This window comes from Hypanus sabinus, chromosome 16 (genome assembly GCF_030144855.1).
Source record: "Hypanus sabinus isolate sHypSab1 chromosome 16, sHypSab1.hap1, whole genome shotgun sequence".
NCBI lineage: Eukaryota > Metazoa > Chordata > Chondrichthyes > Myliobatiformes > Dasyatidae > Hypanus > Hypanus sabinus.
The window spans coordinates 69,313,947-69,332,707 of NC_082721.1; the positions used below are offsets into that span (position 1 = coordinate 69,313,947).

The 18,761-nt window shown below is 42.4% G+C and overlaps 1 protein-coding gene across 1 annotated transcript in view; it reads left to right on the forward strand.

The window, feature by feature from the left end:
- Positions 1–18,761, forward strand: part of rtbdn (retbindin) — a 70,378-nt gene continuing 51,617 nt past the window's right edge. The window contains exons 1-2 of the mRNA XM_059992054.1: positions 1–170; positions 11,578–11,729. Of these exons, the coding sequence (XP_059848037.1) occupies positions 11,597–11,729 (133 nt within the window). The 5' untranslated portion in view covers positions 1–170; positions 11,578–11,596. The remainder of the gene's footprint in view (positions 171–11,577; positions 11,730–18,761) is intronic.

Below are 18,761 nucleotides of genomic sequence, written 5' to 3' on the forward strand. Positions count from 1 at the left end.
GGCCACGGTGCATTGCCGTGGTTGCGCGCACAGGCGGCGGAGGTGGGGCAGGTGGAGGGAGATGCTGGCGAGAGAGAGCGACGCAGACTGACCGCCACACACGCAGCTTTCAGACCTCGGCACCAGATACACAGAGTCTTCCTCGCCCAGAAGCAGCGACTCCATCACAGGTATCCTTACCAATATGTTCTAACGGGCGATGGTGGGGGTGGTGGTCACGCAAGTTTAATAGTGAACGGGATCATTAAATACAACATTCCACAAATAAGTGTGCTTCTTGGGAAACGTTCGCATTGGGTGATTCGTAGTTTAAAATCTCAACACATCGCCTGTACGTTTATTTTTTTTTATAGCTGCAGTATTTAATAATGCATCGGTATTCTAGTGCAGAGACTTACCGAATCGCCACAGGAAAACGGTGTGTTTCTCAAGGAGATCAAGAAAGTTTCTGTCCGAGAAACGCGATTTTTAGCTGGGTTTGATTATTGCCCCGTTCGCTTTTATTTGCAATGTAACGGGTTGAGGGGGTTACAGGTAAGAAAGAAGTATCACCTTGCAACGGACGAAGATGTCAGGACATTTAACTTTCACGGCACCAGCCATTAAACAAAATGCCTCTCCGTATTCATTAATGTGTCTTATTTCCCCCTAATAGGGAAACGTGTCCGGGAATGGGGCGCAAGGTTAATTTCTTGAAACTGGTGTCATTTAGAGTAGAAGTCCAGTTGTGCAACAGTTAATCCTCTTTTAAACCGGTATACAGTAAAATAGAAAGGATTTGTTCTGGGTGCGATTTACAGTGACAGAGGACTCGGAACATCCGGGGCAGCCAACCTGAGTTTAACCATTTAGACTCGTTGGGGTATCCCGGGGCAAAACAAAACTGGGTTCAGTATCTCCCCTGATAAATTAGATAATTCTCTCCCAAGCGAAAAGTCTGTTGCTATTTGTTCAGTACATTAAAAATTATTCAATCTGAGCGGAACATGATGAGCAACATTTGGTTACATTGAGGGAAATTTTCTGAATTTGTATTTGAGAGAAATACTCAATTGTTTGTGGAAGATTACCATATTCCATTTGAAGACCTGGAGTTGACTAATTTTTATGAAAAGAGGAAGACATTCAGGCGCTTTGGGAAGGAGGGACACCATAAGGCATAGGAGCAGAGTTGGCCCATTAAGTCTGTTCTGCCATTTCATTACGGCTGATTTACTTTTTTTCTCAACCCTATTCTCTTGCCTTCTCTCTATAACTACTGCCACCCTTACTAATCAAGAACCTATCAACCCCTGCTTTAAATATACCCAATGTCTTGGCCTCCACAGCCATCTTTGGCAATGAATTCCACAGATTCACCACCCTCTGGCTCAGGAAATTCCTCTTCATCTCTGTTCTAAAGGGACGCCCCTCTATTCTGCGGCTGTCCCCTCTGGCCGTAGACTCCCTCACTGTAGGAAACGTGTCCATGACCACTCTGTAAGTCTTCCAATATTTGGTAGGTTTCAATGGGATCCTGAGTTATTCTTCAAAACCCCATTGAGTACAGGTACCGAGAGCCATAAAACACTCCTTATACATTAACCCCTTCATTCCCAGGACCATTCTTGTAAGCCTCATCTAGACCCTCTTCCATGTCAGCCCATCTCTTCGATATGGTGCTGATGACTCTTCACTTGCAGCTCCAGTGGGAATCATCATGTGTTCACGTTTAGGACTCTGCAGCTGAAATCCACAGACACAATCATGGGATCACTGATCATTTTTAAAATGTGTTACTTATTGTAATGTGTGTATTTTATTATGTATTGTAATATACTGCTGCTGGAAGGAACACATTTCAAAACATATGCCAGTGATATTAAACAAAACTGCTCACTATATTCCAAATGTGGTCTGACCAATGTCTTATAAAGTCTCAGCATTACATCTTTGCATTTATATTGCTGTCTTCAGGGAAGGAGGGTTACATATACTGTAAGGGGATACAAAAGGGGAGAAAGACTGTAAACCAATGGATAGATCAGACTTTGGAATCCTGTATTATGGACTTGCTTTCTGAAGGAAAAGTAAGAAATAATCTTTAATCTATTTACTGTATCTGATGAACCATGCTTAAAGATTAACTAAGATGAATGTCCTTTAATAAGATTTACATGACCTAGCCATCAAATTCTGTATTGCTGTAAAAAAAAAGGGGTATAATTCTTCATTCTGGACTATTTTTGGTTTTGCCCTTCTCATTTCAGTCCTGAAGAAGGATCTCGGCCTGAAATGTCGACTGTTTATCCATTCTCATAGATACTGTCTGACCTTCTGAGTTCTTCCAGCATTGTGTGTGTGTGTATTGCTTTGGATTTCCAGTATCTGCAGACTTTCTTGTATTTAGTTTTTGGAGAGTTGTTGTTGGCTTAGCACAAGTGAAATAAGTGGCAGAGTGAAGTTGATGGGATTGAAGAACAGAAGGATGACCCTTTAGAACTGAGATGAGGAGGAATTTAGTTAGCCAGAGGGAGGTGAATCTGTGGAATTCATTGCCAAAGATGGCTATGGAGGCCAAATCAATGGTTATATTTAAAAAAGAGGTTGATAGGTTCTTGATTGGTAAGGGCATCAAACGTTGTGGAAGGAGACAGGAGAATGGGTAAGGAGGAATAATAATTCAGCCATGACAGAATGGCAGAGAAGGCTTGATGGGCCAGAAGATCTAACTCTACTCATGTCTTATGATTGTGAAGGCAGTCAGTGACAGTTTGGGTGCCCTCTTACAGAGATGCTGGTGACCAGCACTCAGAACATAATATTCCACAATTCTAAAAGAGCAGATAAAAATGAAAAGGAGTTTGGGGTAGCTTTGTTAATCAAGAACTATATCAACTCAATCCTGAAAGGGATGTGGAATTGGGTTGGGTGGAAATAATGAACAGAAGGGGAAAGTGTGATTAAACGTGGCACACACTTTTCAAAACATTATTTGTTGCCATTTTCATGTGTATTCATTTCACTCTCAGCAACGAAGCAGTAAAACCTAGCACAATGCATTAATAGTGGAATAAAGTGTAGTATTTCCAAACATTTTAAAGATTATCAATATTTTATGGGAGGAAGACTGTACGTATTATGGAATGGAAAGGAAGAGATGGGGTAAATTTTAAATCACATTTTACATTAAGACAAAGTTCAAAGAAAATTATTATGAAAGTACATACACGTCACCATGTGAAACCCAGAGATTCATTTTCTTATGGGCATACTCAATAAATCCATGATAGAATAATGTTGTGGGAACATTTCAAATATGGTGCAAGTGAAGTTGAGTGAAGTTATCTCCTTTGGTGCAAGAGCCTGATGGCTGAGGGGCAATATCTGTTCCTGAACCTGGTGGTGTGAGTCCTAAGGCTCCTGTACCACCTTCCTGAAGGCAGCATCGAGAAGAGAACATGGCCTGGGTGATGGGAGTCCTTCATAATGGATGCTGCTTTCCTGCGACAACGTTTCATGTAGATGTGCTCAGTGGTGGGGAGAGCTTTACCCGAGATGGATGGTGTGTGCCCACTACCTTTGAATGATTTTCTGTTCAAGAGCACTGGTGCTTCCACACCAGGCTGTGACAGACCATCTATGGAAAAGAATAAACAGTCAGTGTTTTGGGCCAAGACCTGTCATCAGGACTTCTGATTATCTGCCCCCTCCTGCCTCACTTTCTCATTCTGGCTCCTTTCCCCTTCCTTTCCAGTTCTGATAAAGGGTTTTAGTCTGAACCGTCAACTGTTTATTCTTCTCCATAGATGCTGTCAACTTGCTGAGCTCCTCCACCATTTAGTTCGTGTTATTTGCTCCCTTGTCTTTTACAAATATTTCATCCCACTTTTTTTAACATTATAGTAGAAGATGGATGCATTTCTCACAAGTGTTCGTCAATAGTAAAAGTTACATAGTTTAAAGCACCTCCTATTGTTAGATACTGAGAAATCTGGACACAGTGTGGCATCAGTTTGGAGCCTAGCTGATCGGTTGTATGGACTTTGAAGTCATCAACATTCTTTCCTTTCTGCAGAGTAGACTGATCAGCACCCTGTGTCTAATGGCCAAAGCCACGATTGAAATGTGCACAACAGTAGCCCTCAGAATGCCAGCAGCATTGTTTTTTTTTCCGAAAGGGACAATCTGGAAGGCACAAATATTTATTTTATTTATTGAGATGCAGTGTGGAATGGGCCCTTTTGTCCCTTCGAGCCGCGCTGCCCAGCAACTCCTAATTTAATGCTAGCCTAATCTCAGGGCACTTTACAATGACAATGGTGGAAGGAAACCAGAGTACCCAGAGGAAACTCACGTGGTCATGGGGAGAGCATACACACTTCTTGCAGGCAGCTGTGGGAATTGAACCCTGGTCACCAGAACAGTAAAGTGTTGTGCTAACCATAATGAGAGGGTGAGGGGCATAGCATATACCCTTCTACCCCGCCTCTGCATCCTAGCACCTGCTAAAGATGCTGAACTTTTGATATTTATATAACTCTTTATTGACATGAATTTCCAAACTTGGCTTTCAGTACCTCCGGCATTGCAGCCTTTAAAGATACCTGATTCCCTAGTCTGTTAAATGGGTTTAAATATCAGGATCAATTTCAAAATCAGAGTGCCTTGTTACGTCTATCTCCAATTAGTCCTACTTCTCAGTTCTCCCACCAGAACCACAGTCAATTTTTTTTATCCATTTCCTTTTAGAAAGTGACTAGTGAATGTGACTTGTTTAGTTCCATCACAATATTTCAGAGCAATACTGTCCAAGTGCTGGAGGAACTCAGCCGGTGAGGTAGCATCTGTGGAGGGGATTAAACAGGTGACATTTCAGGCCAAGACCTTTCATTGGAACTGAAGAAGAAAGGAAAAGAAATGAGAGTAAGATGGAGAGAGGAGGAGGAGGAGTACAAGGTAATAGGTGAGATCAGGTGGGTGGGGAAGGGGGATAAAGTGAGAAGCCGGGGGGGGGGGAGGGCAGGTGATGAGTGGAAAATGTGAACAGTTGAAGAAGAGGGTATCTAATAGGAGAGTGAGCCATGGGAGGAAGGACACCAGGGAAAGGTGATAGGCAGATGAGGAGAAGAGAAAGGGTAAGAGAAGAGCCAGGATATGAAATGGAAATGGAGAGAAGGGGGAGGAGGGAAAAATTACCAGAAGTTATGGAAATTGATGTTCATATTATCAGGTTGGAGGCTATTCAGATGAAATATGAGAGAAGCAGGGAGATGATGGGTGGGAAAGGTAAAGGGCTGAAGAAATATTTCAGATTACAGTAACAGGCTATGCAAAAATCTTCCCGTTTTCATCAGTTAGCTTGACTATGTCTTCTCTGCTTATCGACCCACTCACAGTAATATGCTGTCTTTGAATCACATGTCTTCTGTAAATACAACCATCTCAAAAATAGTGGCAGTCAAGCTTCTGAAGGAATGAGACTCTGGCAACACAACAAACCAGTTGAATTGTGTAATTGAGTCAGTAGACAATTTGAAAGAAAAACTCTGAAGTTGCTTTGGTTATAAACTCTGGAAGAAGTAGATGTTTTGTTGTATAGGTATCACCAATGCTGTGTTCTTAGTTTGCAAAATATAAAGCAAGCTGTCCAAAAAGTTTGGAAAAGTTGGTGGTAGAAGGCGTTGTAACTATGGTTCCTGTACAGTGCACGTTACACAGTACCCAGCATGATATTTTTATTATTGGCTACTCAGGGTCTTGGAATCTCTGGCAAGGTGAGGGTTTATGGACCTTCCCTAACTGCCTTTGAGAAGGTTATGATGAGTCTCCTTAAACCCCTGTGGTTGTCCTGTTGGAAGTGTTCCCAAAGTTGGGTATGGATTTAGATCCAGCAACAATGAAGGAATGATGACAAATTTCCAAATCCGTATAGTGTGCAACTTGGAGGAGAGCCTGCAGTTGGTGGTTCTCCTATGTGCCTAAGTTCTGTCCTTGTTGGGATTGGCATCAGATGATTCAGAGAGGCTGCCTGTGTGGTTGAGGTTAGTAACTGCCATTAGACATTGTCTATCCATACTGTTCTTTGTCTTAATAGTCACATACTTACAGATTTTACATAACATAAGAACATAAGAAATAGGAGCAGGAGTAGGCCATCCAGCCCATTGAGCCCGCCCTGCCATTCAATAAGATCATGGCTGATCTGTCTGTAAACTCAGCTCCATCTACCTGCCTTTTCCCCCATAACCCTTAATTCCCCTCACTATGTAAAAACCTATCTAACTGTTTCCTAAATATATTTGGTGAAGAAGCCTCAACTGCTTGCAATGCTTCAACATCTTCTCTGACAGGTTTACTGTTAAAATGTTGCAACCAGTACCTGTAAGTATGTGACTGTTAAGGCCAAAGGATAGTATGGATGGATTTGATAACCAGTCACAGAGCTTCCATAGTCAATTAAACATTGCCTCTTGGGGATTTTTTACGCCCATATCTCAATGCAGCAGTTGATGGCTGGGGTAAGCTGGACACTGGTCAGTTTCTGAGAGAGTATAAACACTGGTGTTTACATACAATGAAAGACTGCCTTACTGACTCTGTTTGTATTAGTGGACGGTACAAGGGACATATTTAAAATCTGGGTAGAAATAACAAAAGACTTTTGAGGAAAAATACTTGGACTCAGAGTTGTTAGGATCTAGTACTCATTGCCTGGTGTTGGTGGTTGAAGTAAAATCTACCAGTATCTTCAAAAGGGAATTGAGAAAGAGGAATGATATGGAGAAGGACAGGGGATTACAACAAATTTGTTCAACTGGACTGTGCAGGTTTAATAGACTGGCTTCTTTCTATAATCATATGTGATTTTCTGAAGATCCCAGCCAGAAGCCTGGTCTTTGTTGGCTTAAATCATTGGTAAACCCAGCCACACAGAATATGAGAGCACAGAACATAGTTCAGGCGATTGGCCCCACAATGTCATGACAGCTTTTTAACCTACTTTGAGATCTTTTTAGCACTTACATCCCACGTAATGCTCCATTTTTTTCAATCATCCATGTGTTTATCTAAGAGTTTCTTAAATGTTCCCAATATATCTGCCTCTACCACCACTCCAAGCAGCACATTCCACGCACCCACCACTCTGTGCAAAAAAAGTTACCTCTGGCAAACCCCTATACTTTCCTCCAAATACCTTAAAATTATACCTCCTCATATTAACTATTTTCACCCTAGAGGAAAGAGTCTCTGGCTATCTACTCAACCTACATCTCTTATCGTTTTGTACACCTCTATCAAGTCACCTCTCTTCCTCCTTCCTTACTTTACTCTAAGTCCTAGCTTGCTCAACCTATTCTCATTGTGTTGAATGTTGTATGCTTTAATCTCTAGACTGATCCTAGGGGTGAACCCAGAGGGTGTGAGACTATCAATACCTCTGCCCTTCAGATGTTAAACTGATTGTTCCTCTTTTAAAATGTCCCAATGAGCAATTCTGAATGCAAACAGCAGGCCGCCGCCACTTTAGGAGTCTGTTCACTTGGAACACCAACCATTGCCATAAAATGTCTGGGAAATCTGGAGTTTGAGGAGCTCCCGATATGTTTCAGAAAAAAGATTCCAGGCAGGATTTGTTAAATGTTATTCAGCCACCTGATTCTAAATTGTAAATATTTACCAGTTTTTGATCCTGATAAATGAAATAATTTTATAGCAATATACAAACAACAATTTTGCTGTCGTTAGTGCAATCACTTTACAGTGCCAGCGATTGCCAATCAGGGCTCAATTCCCATCGCTGTCAGTGACAAGTTTATACCATGAGGATTTCCTCCAAATGCTCCTATTTCCTTCCACAGTCCAAAGATGTATGGGTTAGGGTTAGGAAGTTGTGGGCATGCTAATTTAGAGCCAGAAGCAAGGTGACTCTTGAGAGCTGCCCAGCACAATCCTTGCTAATTTGATTTGACACAAAGAATGTATATTTTTTTCACTGTATGTTTTGGTGTACATGTGCCAAATAAAGCTAATTTTTATCATTATATCTTTATAACCCAGATGAATTACAATAACTATTAAAAGTTACGTCAACCTTCTCACAAGAAATGTCAGCAGAGATTTTGTTGTTTTTTTTTTGTGTGGGCAAATACAGGAACAGAGCGCAGCCAATGTGGTGATGAATGACCTATTCAGCCACTGTCTCTGTGGATCAGACAGGATTACAGGGAGAGATTTCCCAGATTTCCTTGAAATAGTGCCAAGACTCTGAATTTTCCAGATGAGCAGAAAGGACCTTGCTCTAGTGTCTTATCTCAAGGATACACTGCAACGTTCCTTCCCTCGCCGAGTTCTTAAGCAACAATTCAAAACATGTTTCTACTTGTGAGCGGGTTGGTGTCTAAAATTAGGAGCAACTGACAAATAGAACAATACTGGAAGGAAGTGTCTGGGGATGGCACTCTTTATTTAGGAAGTAAAAGCAGGGGAAAAATGAGCTAGATAAATCAGCATCGATCATCAAGGACCTGCACCATCCAGGGCTTGCTCACTTCTCACTGCTGCATCAAAAGCGAGGTTGAGAAGCCGTGGGTCCCATACCACAGGTTTAAACAACAGTTGTTACCTTTCAACCAACAGGCTCCTGAACCAGTATAGATAACTTCACTCAACACTGAACTGATTCCACAACCACTTTCAAGGACTCCACAACTCATGCTTTCAGTATTATTTATTTACTTGTGTATTCATTTTTTTTGTACTTGCACAGTTTGTCTTTTGCATGTTGGTTGTTTGTCTTTCTTAGTTTTTGCATGTTGTTCATTAATTCTATTGTGTTTCTTTGTCCTGCTGTAAATGCCCAAAATAAAATTTAAGGCAGTGCTTGATAGGTCCTTGATTGGATGTGGTGCCAAAGGGTATGGGGAGAAGGCCAAGGAATGGGTGTGAGGAGGGGAAAAACTGATCAGCCATGATTGAATGGTGGAGAAGACCCAGTGGGCCATATAGACTAATCCAGCTCCTGTGTCTTCTGGTCTAACTAAATGTGTACTGGTGATGTGTGGACAGAGATCTGAAGACTCAACCACAAAGTGAATGGATTTTCCCAGCCCATCAAAGTTGTCTCTCAGCAGACACCGGTGACAAAATTAACTCTGACTACAGTGTGCATGTAGCCGTTTGTCTCCTAACGAAGGGAGCATTTGGAGACAAAGAAGTTGAACACAGCAGGATGTAAATAGTCAGAACAAGCACCAGCAGCAACCCTTGCCCACCTGTGAAGAGCGTAGGAGCAGAATTAGGCCATTCAGCCCATCGAGTCTAGGAGGAGACAAAAGGTCTCACCACTGCAACACTTCGCAGTGGTATAGTTTCAAAGTAAATTTATCATCAAAGTCACCATATATGTCACCATCTACTACCCTCAGATTCATTTTCTTGTGGGCATTCATAGTAAATAGAGAAAAACAGAATAGAATCAATGAAAAACCACACACGACAGAGACAGACAAACAGTGTGCAAAAGACAAAATAGTGAAAATACAACAAGAAATAAGCAATAAATATAAAGAACATGAGTTGAAGAGCCTGTAAAAGTGAGCCCATAGGTTCTGGAATCAGTTCATGCTGGGGTGGTTGAAGTTGTCCCCTCTAGTCAAGAGCCTGATGGTTGAGGGGTATTAACTGTTCCTGAACCTGGTAGTGAGGGACTTGAGGTTCCTGTACCTCCTTCCTGAAGGCAGCAGCAAGAACAGAACATAGGATGGATGGTGGGGGCCTTTGATCGTGGATGCTGCTTCCCTGTGACAGCACTCCTTGTAAATGTGCTCAGTAGTGGGGAGGGCTTTCCCTGTGAAGCACTGGGCTACATCTTGGAATAAGAGGGTCCAAGCACATTTCACAAGAGGGCCTTTCCTCAGAGTTCACACTATCAATCTGTGCCGGGCCGTAGAATGAAAAATTAACACATTCCGTTGAACGCACGTGGAGAATGGCTGAAATCTATCATACGGGAGATTTTGGAAATACTTGACAAGTCAGGTAGCATATGCGGAGAGGAATGCAGGAGTTAATATTTCTGACATGCTGATACACCTAAACCGCCTACTCTATTTCACTCTACATGGATACCATCTGAGCAGCTGAGTGGTGCTTGCATTTTGTGCTTTAGCTGCTCAAAAAATGTAACCGTGTCTTCTCTTACCTAACGCCCTTTTCCTGGAACTAATGCTGAATTTCAAAGTTCATGCCAGATGAGAGTTATAATAAATAAACGTAGCTGATCCATCCTACTGTGGTGTGGCTTGATCTCCATTGGAAACAAATAAGCTCCAGGACAAGTTAGACGGGGAATGCTTTCTTATCCTTTTGTCATAGCATTGGAATAACATCAACCCTTTCAGTTTATAGCCTCAAGTTTTGAAGTGACCAATATCTGATCCAAAGTTATCACTAATAAAAGTTTTTAAAACTTCCTGATAGAAGATTATAAAACCATGAGAGGTATGGATAGGGTAGACAGAATCTTCCACCCCCCCCCCCACCATTCTCAACCCCCAGGGTGGAAAGGTCAAATACTAGAGGCATGGATAGGGTAGATAGAATCTCCCCCCCACCCCCCAGGGTGGAAATGTCAGATACTAGAGGCATGAATAGGGTAGACAGAATCTCCCCCCCACCCCCCAGGGTGGAAATGTCAGATACTAAAGGACATGCATTTAAGATGCGGAGGGATGTTTCAGGATGTGCAGGGCAAATTTTTAATACAAGAGTGTTGGATGTCTGGAACATGCTTCCAGTGTAGTGGTGGTAGCAGATACCACAGTGGCAATGAAGAGGCTTTTAAATAGAGGGGTCAGGGTTACATCCAAGCAGAAGAAATTTAGTTTAATTTGGTGCAGACATTATGGACCAAAACACCCGTTCCTATACAGTGGCTACTTTATTAGATACAGGAGGTACCTAATTAAGTGGCCATTGAGTGTATTTCTGTATGTTTGTGGTCTTCTGCTGCAGTTCATCCACTTCAAGGTTCAACATGTTGTGCATTCAGAGATGCTCTACTGCACACCACTGTTGTAATGTGCGGTTATTTGAGTTACTGTCACCTTCCTGTCAGCTTGAACCAGTCTGGCCATTTTCCTCGAACACTTCTCATTAACAAGGCATTTTTGCCCTCAGACCTGCTGCTCATTGCATGTTTTTGTGTTTTTTGCATCATTCTCTGTGAACTCTATTTGCGCGTGGAAATCCCAGGAGAACAGCATTTCCTGAGATACTCAAACCTCCCCATCTGGCACCAACAATCATTCCACACTCAGTCACTTAGGTCACATTTCTTCCCTATTCTTATGTTTGGTCTGAACAACTGAACCTCTTGACCATGTCTGAATAATTTTATACATTGATTTGCTGCCACATGATTGGCTGATTAGATATTTGTGTTAACGAGTAAGTGTATCTAATAATGTAGTCACTGAGTGTGTATCCTATACTGTTCCACATTCTACGTTCGCCACCAATTCTGTTCCACCAGTTCATAAAGTGAGAGGCAGCTTTCTCCTTAAATATCTCCAATTTTCTTCTTTTCTCTTCCAGGTTCAAAGGGAGAGGCAAAATGCTGTGGATCGCCATTGTTTTGTTATGCGGGACTGTTAGGCAGCTGGAGGCAACCTGCCTGGCGACTGGGAGCCACAAAGCTTCCCCAAGCCCTGAACCAGATCTTCGCGACTGCCCATTATACTCGAAGAGTAAGTGATTACAGTCTGCATCTAGCATAGAGAGAGACCATGCTTCCTAAATGCTCCATGCCTGTGGTTTAAAGGTGCTTGTTAGCAACCATTCAGGGGGAAAAAAATAGCTCTATTTCATTTCTCCTAGTGAAGTACAATCAAAGCTGAATCATGCTGCAGAGAAAGAGGCCACCAAATCTGTACTGCATCTACTTCCACGAATCTTATTATTATCCCTCTACCATTCCTAGCAACTCCCCTCAAATTCTATCACTCAGGTAAAATAAAGGGGCATTAAACCATCCTACACACATTAGAGTGTTTAGAGCAGGGGTTCCCAAACTGGGGTCCATGGCATAAAAAAGGTTGGGAATTCCTAGTTTAGAGGGATATGGGCCAAACGCAGCTAACGGGACTAGCTCAGGTCGATAACTTAGTTGACATGGTGCTACATAGCTGTGACTTATCCCAAACATGTACTGGTTCGCCCCATAGTGTAGGTAAGTGGCAGAAGTGATGAGCATGGGAGAATTTACAGGATACAATGAAACAGGATTTTTGGAATTGTTCTGCTGAGAACTGGCACACACGCAGTGGGCTAAATAACCTCACCGGGTTATATAAGGAGAGAGCACGGAAACAGGCCCTTTGCCCCACTGAGTCGATGCTGACCATCAAATACCCATTTACACTAATCCCATTTGTTATTCACCTCCCATTCCCAGGAGTTGCATCATACACTAGGGGCAAATTTACAGTGGACACTTAACCAGAAATCTGCACATTTTTAGGTTGTGGAAGGAAGCTAAAGCACCCGGGGATAGGGTGCAAGCACTCACAGGGAGAACTCGCAGTCTTGGCGAAGGTAGCGCTGAGTCCAGTCCTTCCAGCAACTTGGTTCACATTAACATTCTCCTTCATCTCGCTACACTGTGAATAAAGACATCTCTCCTCATTGGTAACTGTGCTATAATTAGTCCTTGAATCTTTTGATCTTTATGTTTGGGTCAGTTCAAGATGTCCTTTTTGGTTTTTAGCAATGATCAGAACATCAGTTATTTCTTGTTATGAAGAAAAACAGTCAAGGCATCAACTTCAGTTGTCTCTCCAAAATTAGTAATAACAATTATGAGCAAGCTTATGATCTATTTTCATTTTTTCCTTCAATAAATGCTTAAGTTCCTTTCATGTGATGGTAAATGAAGCAATAAGCAGGATTTTACAATATAACTGGCCTTTTTATTAACCACAGTAACACGGATTTGCTATTTTGAATGTCCGATGCAGATAAAGCAAAGTGAATAAAAATGTAAATTCTGCAAGGTTGACATTTAACATCATCACTGGGAAATAAATGAACGGACAGCTCTGTAGGGAGGCCTTCAGGGCAACTTAGACCCGACCCAGTATTGGACTGTGACTAAAACTGTCCCTGTCCCTAAAGCCCAAATCTATGCTTCATGATTAGGCAATGCAAGGATGTTACATAAATCAGAGGAATGGATAGAGGTTTTGTTATTTTACAATAATTACATCAGGGTTTTCTATTCGGAAGACCTGCCTACCTTGAGTGCATTAGCCGATCTGTCATTTGCCAGAATTATTGGCTGCCGGCATGGACCTATTCTGTGTCCCTACCCATATTTATCATTGCCATTATTCCTCCTTCCCATACCCAAATTATTCCTCTGCTTTTATTAAAACCATTCATCACAAAAATAAATGCCCATGAAAACAGCACAGGGTAAGATAAAGGTAAATTATATAGGCTATATACTTTACCTAAAGCCTTTGTGTATTGTGTGACGGCTTTGGGAATGGACATGTTCCTGCGATATACGTAAGGAGTTTTTATGTAATGGTGCTCTGGCTTTTCCCCACACTCCAAACTACATACAGGTTAGGGTTAGCAAGTTGTGGGCATGCTGTGTCGGTGCTGGGAGCACTTGCGGGCTGCCCTGGGTCATCCTCGGACTGTGTTGGCCACTCACGCAAACTGTGCATGTCACAAATAAAGATAATCTATTGAGCAAAGTGTCTCTTTAAGACCAAATTTTATTGTTCAAGCATTGAAGTCTGCAAAGTATGAGTTTTCCAGCATAAATGGAGTTGAGACTTTGGTTCTCCTCGGCCAGTTTGTGCTTTGGGTGGGTTGTCAAGCCAAACAACTACTCGGAGGCTCAGTGTGAAAGAATGTAACATGCGTCGGCCGTCAGTGTTTCTGTGCTTCAAGTCTTGTCAAGGATAAATATAAACACTCCTGATGTTTCAAGTTTGTACACAGAACCCGTAAGGTTGCTTCACCAGAACCATGCAGGTCACCACAACCGCTCAGAGTAGCCGACAATTCAGATCATGTTTGCCGTATCCTCATGCTTGCCAAGAAAGATCTAGATAGAGTAGATGTGGAGGGGATATTTCCAACAATGGAAGAGTCGAGGTGCAGGGCACAGTCTCAACTTTGGAATAGAAGGGAGCACCTTCAGAGATGAGGAGAAATTTCTTTAGCCAGAGGGTGATTAACCTGTGGAATTCATGGTCACAAACGACTAAGGGGGCTCACTCATTGGGTATATTTAAAGCAGAGGTTGATAGGTTCTTGATTAGTAAAGGTTAGGGGTAGAAGGCAGGAGAATGGGGTTGAGAGCAAAAATAAATCAGCCACGATCAAATCAACATTAATTCTTTGTATAAAAAAAGAGGGGCATTGCTGAAACCAGTTGCAGTTGATCAAGACAAGTGTGCTTGACCCATGATCAAATGGCGGACAGACTTAATAAGCTGCACATCCTATTTCTGCTCCGATGTCTTGTGGTCAAGGAAACAACCCCGGTGGTCTTGAAGCAACTTAGCATAGCCCACCTCTATGAAAACCCAGCATTAACAGTGACTTTCTTAGTTAAAGCTGGGCAGCACAGTGATACATCAATTCGGGCTACTGCTTCTCTGCTCCAGCAATCCAGGTTCAATCCCGACCTCTGCGCTTGCCCATGTTGGAGTTTGCATATCCTGACTGCGACTGGATGTATTTCCAATGGGTGCTTTGGTTTCCTCCCATATCCTAACGCTAAGCTGGTTAGTAGGTCACTGTAAATTACCCTGGGTATATAAGTGAGTGGTAGAATTGGGGTAAATCGATGGGAGTGAGGGAAGAAAAAAAGATTAGAGTAAACAGGTGCTGGGCGTAGATTGAGTAAATCAAAGGATTTCTTCCCACACTGCATTACTCTAATTAAATAATTCAGATATTTAAATAAATATATCATAGTTTTACATAGATCCAGTGAAAGGGCTAAACAAATGCATTCGAAGCATCTTTATAGGTTAAGTGCACGGAGTCTGGTTCATGTGGTTCTCCTAATGTACAAAGAGATCCTAGTGAAGTTTACATGAGGGATAGAGGCTATGGGGGTAGCACAGTAGCGTGGCAGTTTGCTTAACAGTGGCAGCTGTAAGATCAGGGTTCAATTCCCACTTCTGCCTCAGACCATGTGGGTTTCCACCAGGCGCTTTGGTTTCCTCCCACGTTCCAAAGACGTTCCATTAGGATTAATGGGTTGTGGGCATGCTATGTTGGTGTTGAAAGTACCCAGCACAATCTTCAATGATTTCACTTGATGCAATCAACACATTTCACAAATGAGAAAATCTGCAGATGCTGGAAATCCGAGCAACACACACACACGATGCTGGAGGAACTCAGCAGGCCAGGCAGCGTCTATAGAAAAGAGTACAGTTGACGTTTCAGGCCAAAATCCTCCAGCAGAACACATTCCACCATATGTTTTGATGTACATGTGCAAAATCCTGATGAAGGGTTTCAGCCCGAAACGTCGTCACTACCTCCGCCCATTGATGCTGTCTGGCCTGCTGAGTTCTGCCACCATTTTGTGTTTTTAATCTTTCTCGTTATCTGATGAAGGGTTTTGGCCCAGATAATTGACATTTTATTCCTCTCCATAGACACTGTACGACCAGCTGAGTTTCTCCAGCATTTTGAATGTCTCAATCTGGATCTCCAGCATCTGCAGAATCTCTTGCACTTTCTCTCTTTCTTTCTCACAAAGCAGAAAAAAGGCTGTCATAAATATTGTGCCCTGTCATAGAGTTTCAGGAAGAATTAAAGAGCATTCAGAGACCGCATGATTTGACAGATTTTAGACACATCTGTTTGGAATGCCTTCAAAGTTTTGTTTTTGTGCAGAATTGATTTTTTTTTAGTTCTGAAACAAATTTATCCCGTACATAAAGGAGAAGGACTTTGTTGAAAGCAGCTGCATTTGACTGTATCTGCAACTTGAGAGGCAGCTGCTCCAGACGAGTATGTTTCAGAAGGCTCATGCTTGGGTAACAGGGACAGGCAGTACTCTGGGAATTCTTTTGTCTTCTCTCCTGCATAAGCGTTATCACTTCTTATTATGCGGCCTTAATCTTAATGCTTTGAGAAATGAGGATGTGGGGGGTTAACTCCTGCTCAGAAATGGCTTCATGTCCAAGACTTCAACAACAATCGGACAACTTTCTCTGACTGATGCCTGCAGCCTGAACACGCTTGCACTTTTTACTGCAGAGAACCCTATCACTATGGTAATCTGGTCAGTACACCGAGGATTGTTCAGATCAGATGTTCAGTTGCCAGGGGATAGAATGGACACTGGTGAAGTGCAGGGAGTCTGCCACAACCATCCCTCTCCAACCCCTCTCACCCCCGCCCACACTTTCCCAGCCTTCCCCAATAGATATCTGGCCAAATGTTAGTTCTGTAAAGCAGATTTTGGCACAATTATATTGCCGATGGCTCTTGCCGTGTATGTTACTGCTTTCTATATCACAGCAGTACAATTTAGAAGTACCCCTTGGCCATAAAGTGGCATATCCAGAGGTTGTGAAAGGCTCTACTGAAATGCAAGGCGCAAGATATTGTGCAGATGCTGGAAATCTTGACCAACACACAAAAAAAAAATGCTGGAGGAACTCAGCAGGACAGTCAGCATTTATGGAAAGGAATAAACAGAAGACATTTTGACCCAAGACCGAAACGTTGACTATTTACTCCCCTCCGTAGATGCTGCCTGACTTGCTGAGTTACTCCAGCACTTTGTGTGTGTGTGTTGCACAGAAATGCAAATCATTAATTGAAATCTGCAGTTGCTGCCTTGTGTTGTGAAATGTCAGTTGATAGAACCGTGCAAGGAGGGTCCTTGTCGGACCTGCTCGTTGTGTCCTACCAGCGGTCCAATGCTAGATGGATTGGAGAGGATTCTGCAGGACATTTACTTTGCATTGTTCAGAACACCCCACTTCAAACATTGTATCGGTGGCTGCCCATTACTGACAGATATCCTTCTAAATAGATGCAGTGGGTGAGTTTGATCAGGACGAGAACCAATTTGCAGTTACTGTCCTGATCAGCTGAGAAGAGCAATGGGGGATGCTAAACACGAGATTCGGCAGATGATGAAAATTTTGAGGATACATACAAAATACTGGAGGAAGTCGGGCAGCATCTATGGAATAAATAGTTGACACTTTGGACCAAGACCCTTCATCGGGGCTGGACAAGAAGGGGCAAAGCCAGGATAAGAAGGTGAAGAGAGGGGTAAGAGTACAAACTGGTAGGTGACAGGTGACGGGGAAATTGAGATGAAGTGAGAAGCTGGGAGGTGAAAGAGGAAAAGGGCTGAAGAAGAAGGAATCTGATAGAGAAGGGCAGTGGACCATGGGAGAAAGGGAAGGAGGACAGGTGCGCAGTGAGAAGTGATTGGGCAGGTGAGTAGGTATATCCACCTCTCAAGGACTATGGTGGTACAAGAAGGCAACTCACCACCTTCTCAAGGGCAACTAGGAATGAGAGCCTTTGAAGCCATATCTCTTGAATATTAATCTGAGTTGAATTTATACTGAACATGACCAGACCTTTACAACATGGACAGCTGGGGTACAATTTTCCCATAGTTCATGCTAAGTGGACCTATAACCGAATATAACGGAGCCAGCTATATATGTTGGGTCAGGTGTATCTTTTATTGAAACGTTAGCATTCAGGTCAAGTTGTCCCATGTTTATCTGGAGATACTGGAGCAACACACAAAATGCTGAATTACTAATGACTTGCTAGAACATAATTTTAAGGTGATTAGAGGAAACCATAGAAGATAGAGATTTACCTGACAAATCTGCTGGAATTCTTTGAAGAAATACCAAGCAGGATAGACAAAGGAGAATCAGTAGATGTTGTATACCTGGATTTTCAGAAGGCTTTTGACAAGGTGCCACAAGTGAGGCTGCTTAACACTTTAAGAGCCCATGGTATTACAGGTAAGATACTAGCATGGATAAAGCAGTGGCTGATTGGCAGGAGGCAAAGAGTGGGAATGAAGAAGAGCCTTTTCTGGTTGGCTACCGGTGACTAGTAATGTTCCACAGGGGTATGTATTGGGACCACTTTTTCCATTATCTGCCAATGACTTGGATGACAGAATTCTTGGCTTTGTTGCAAAGTTTGCGGACGATACAAAGGTAAGTGGGGGGGGGGGTACATATAGTTTTGAGGCAGTAGAGAGGCTAAAAAGGAACTTAGATTATGAGAATGGGCAAAGAAATGGCAGATGGAATACAGTGCTGGGAAGTATATGGTCAGGCACTTTGGTAGAAGGAATAAAAGAGAAGACTCTTTTCTAAATGGAGAGAAAATTTAAAAATCTGAACTTGGAGCTTTTATAGGATTCCCTAAAGGTTAATTTGCAGGTTGAGTCAATGGTGAGGAAGGTAAATGTAATGTTAGCATTCATTTCAAGAGGTCTAGAGTATAAAAGCAAGGATGTAGTGTTAAGGCATTATAAAGCACTGGTGAGGCCTCATGGAGTATTGTGCGCAGGTTTGGGCTCCTTATCCAAGAAAAGACATTGGAGAGAGTTCAAAAGAAGTTCACAAAAATTATTCTGGATTGAATGGCTTGTCGTATGAAGAGAATTTTTAAGGCTCTGAGCCTGTATTCATTGGAATACAGAAGAATGAGGGGTGATCTGATTGAAACCTATTGAATGATGA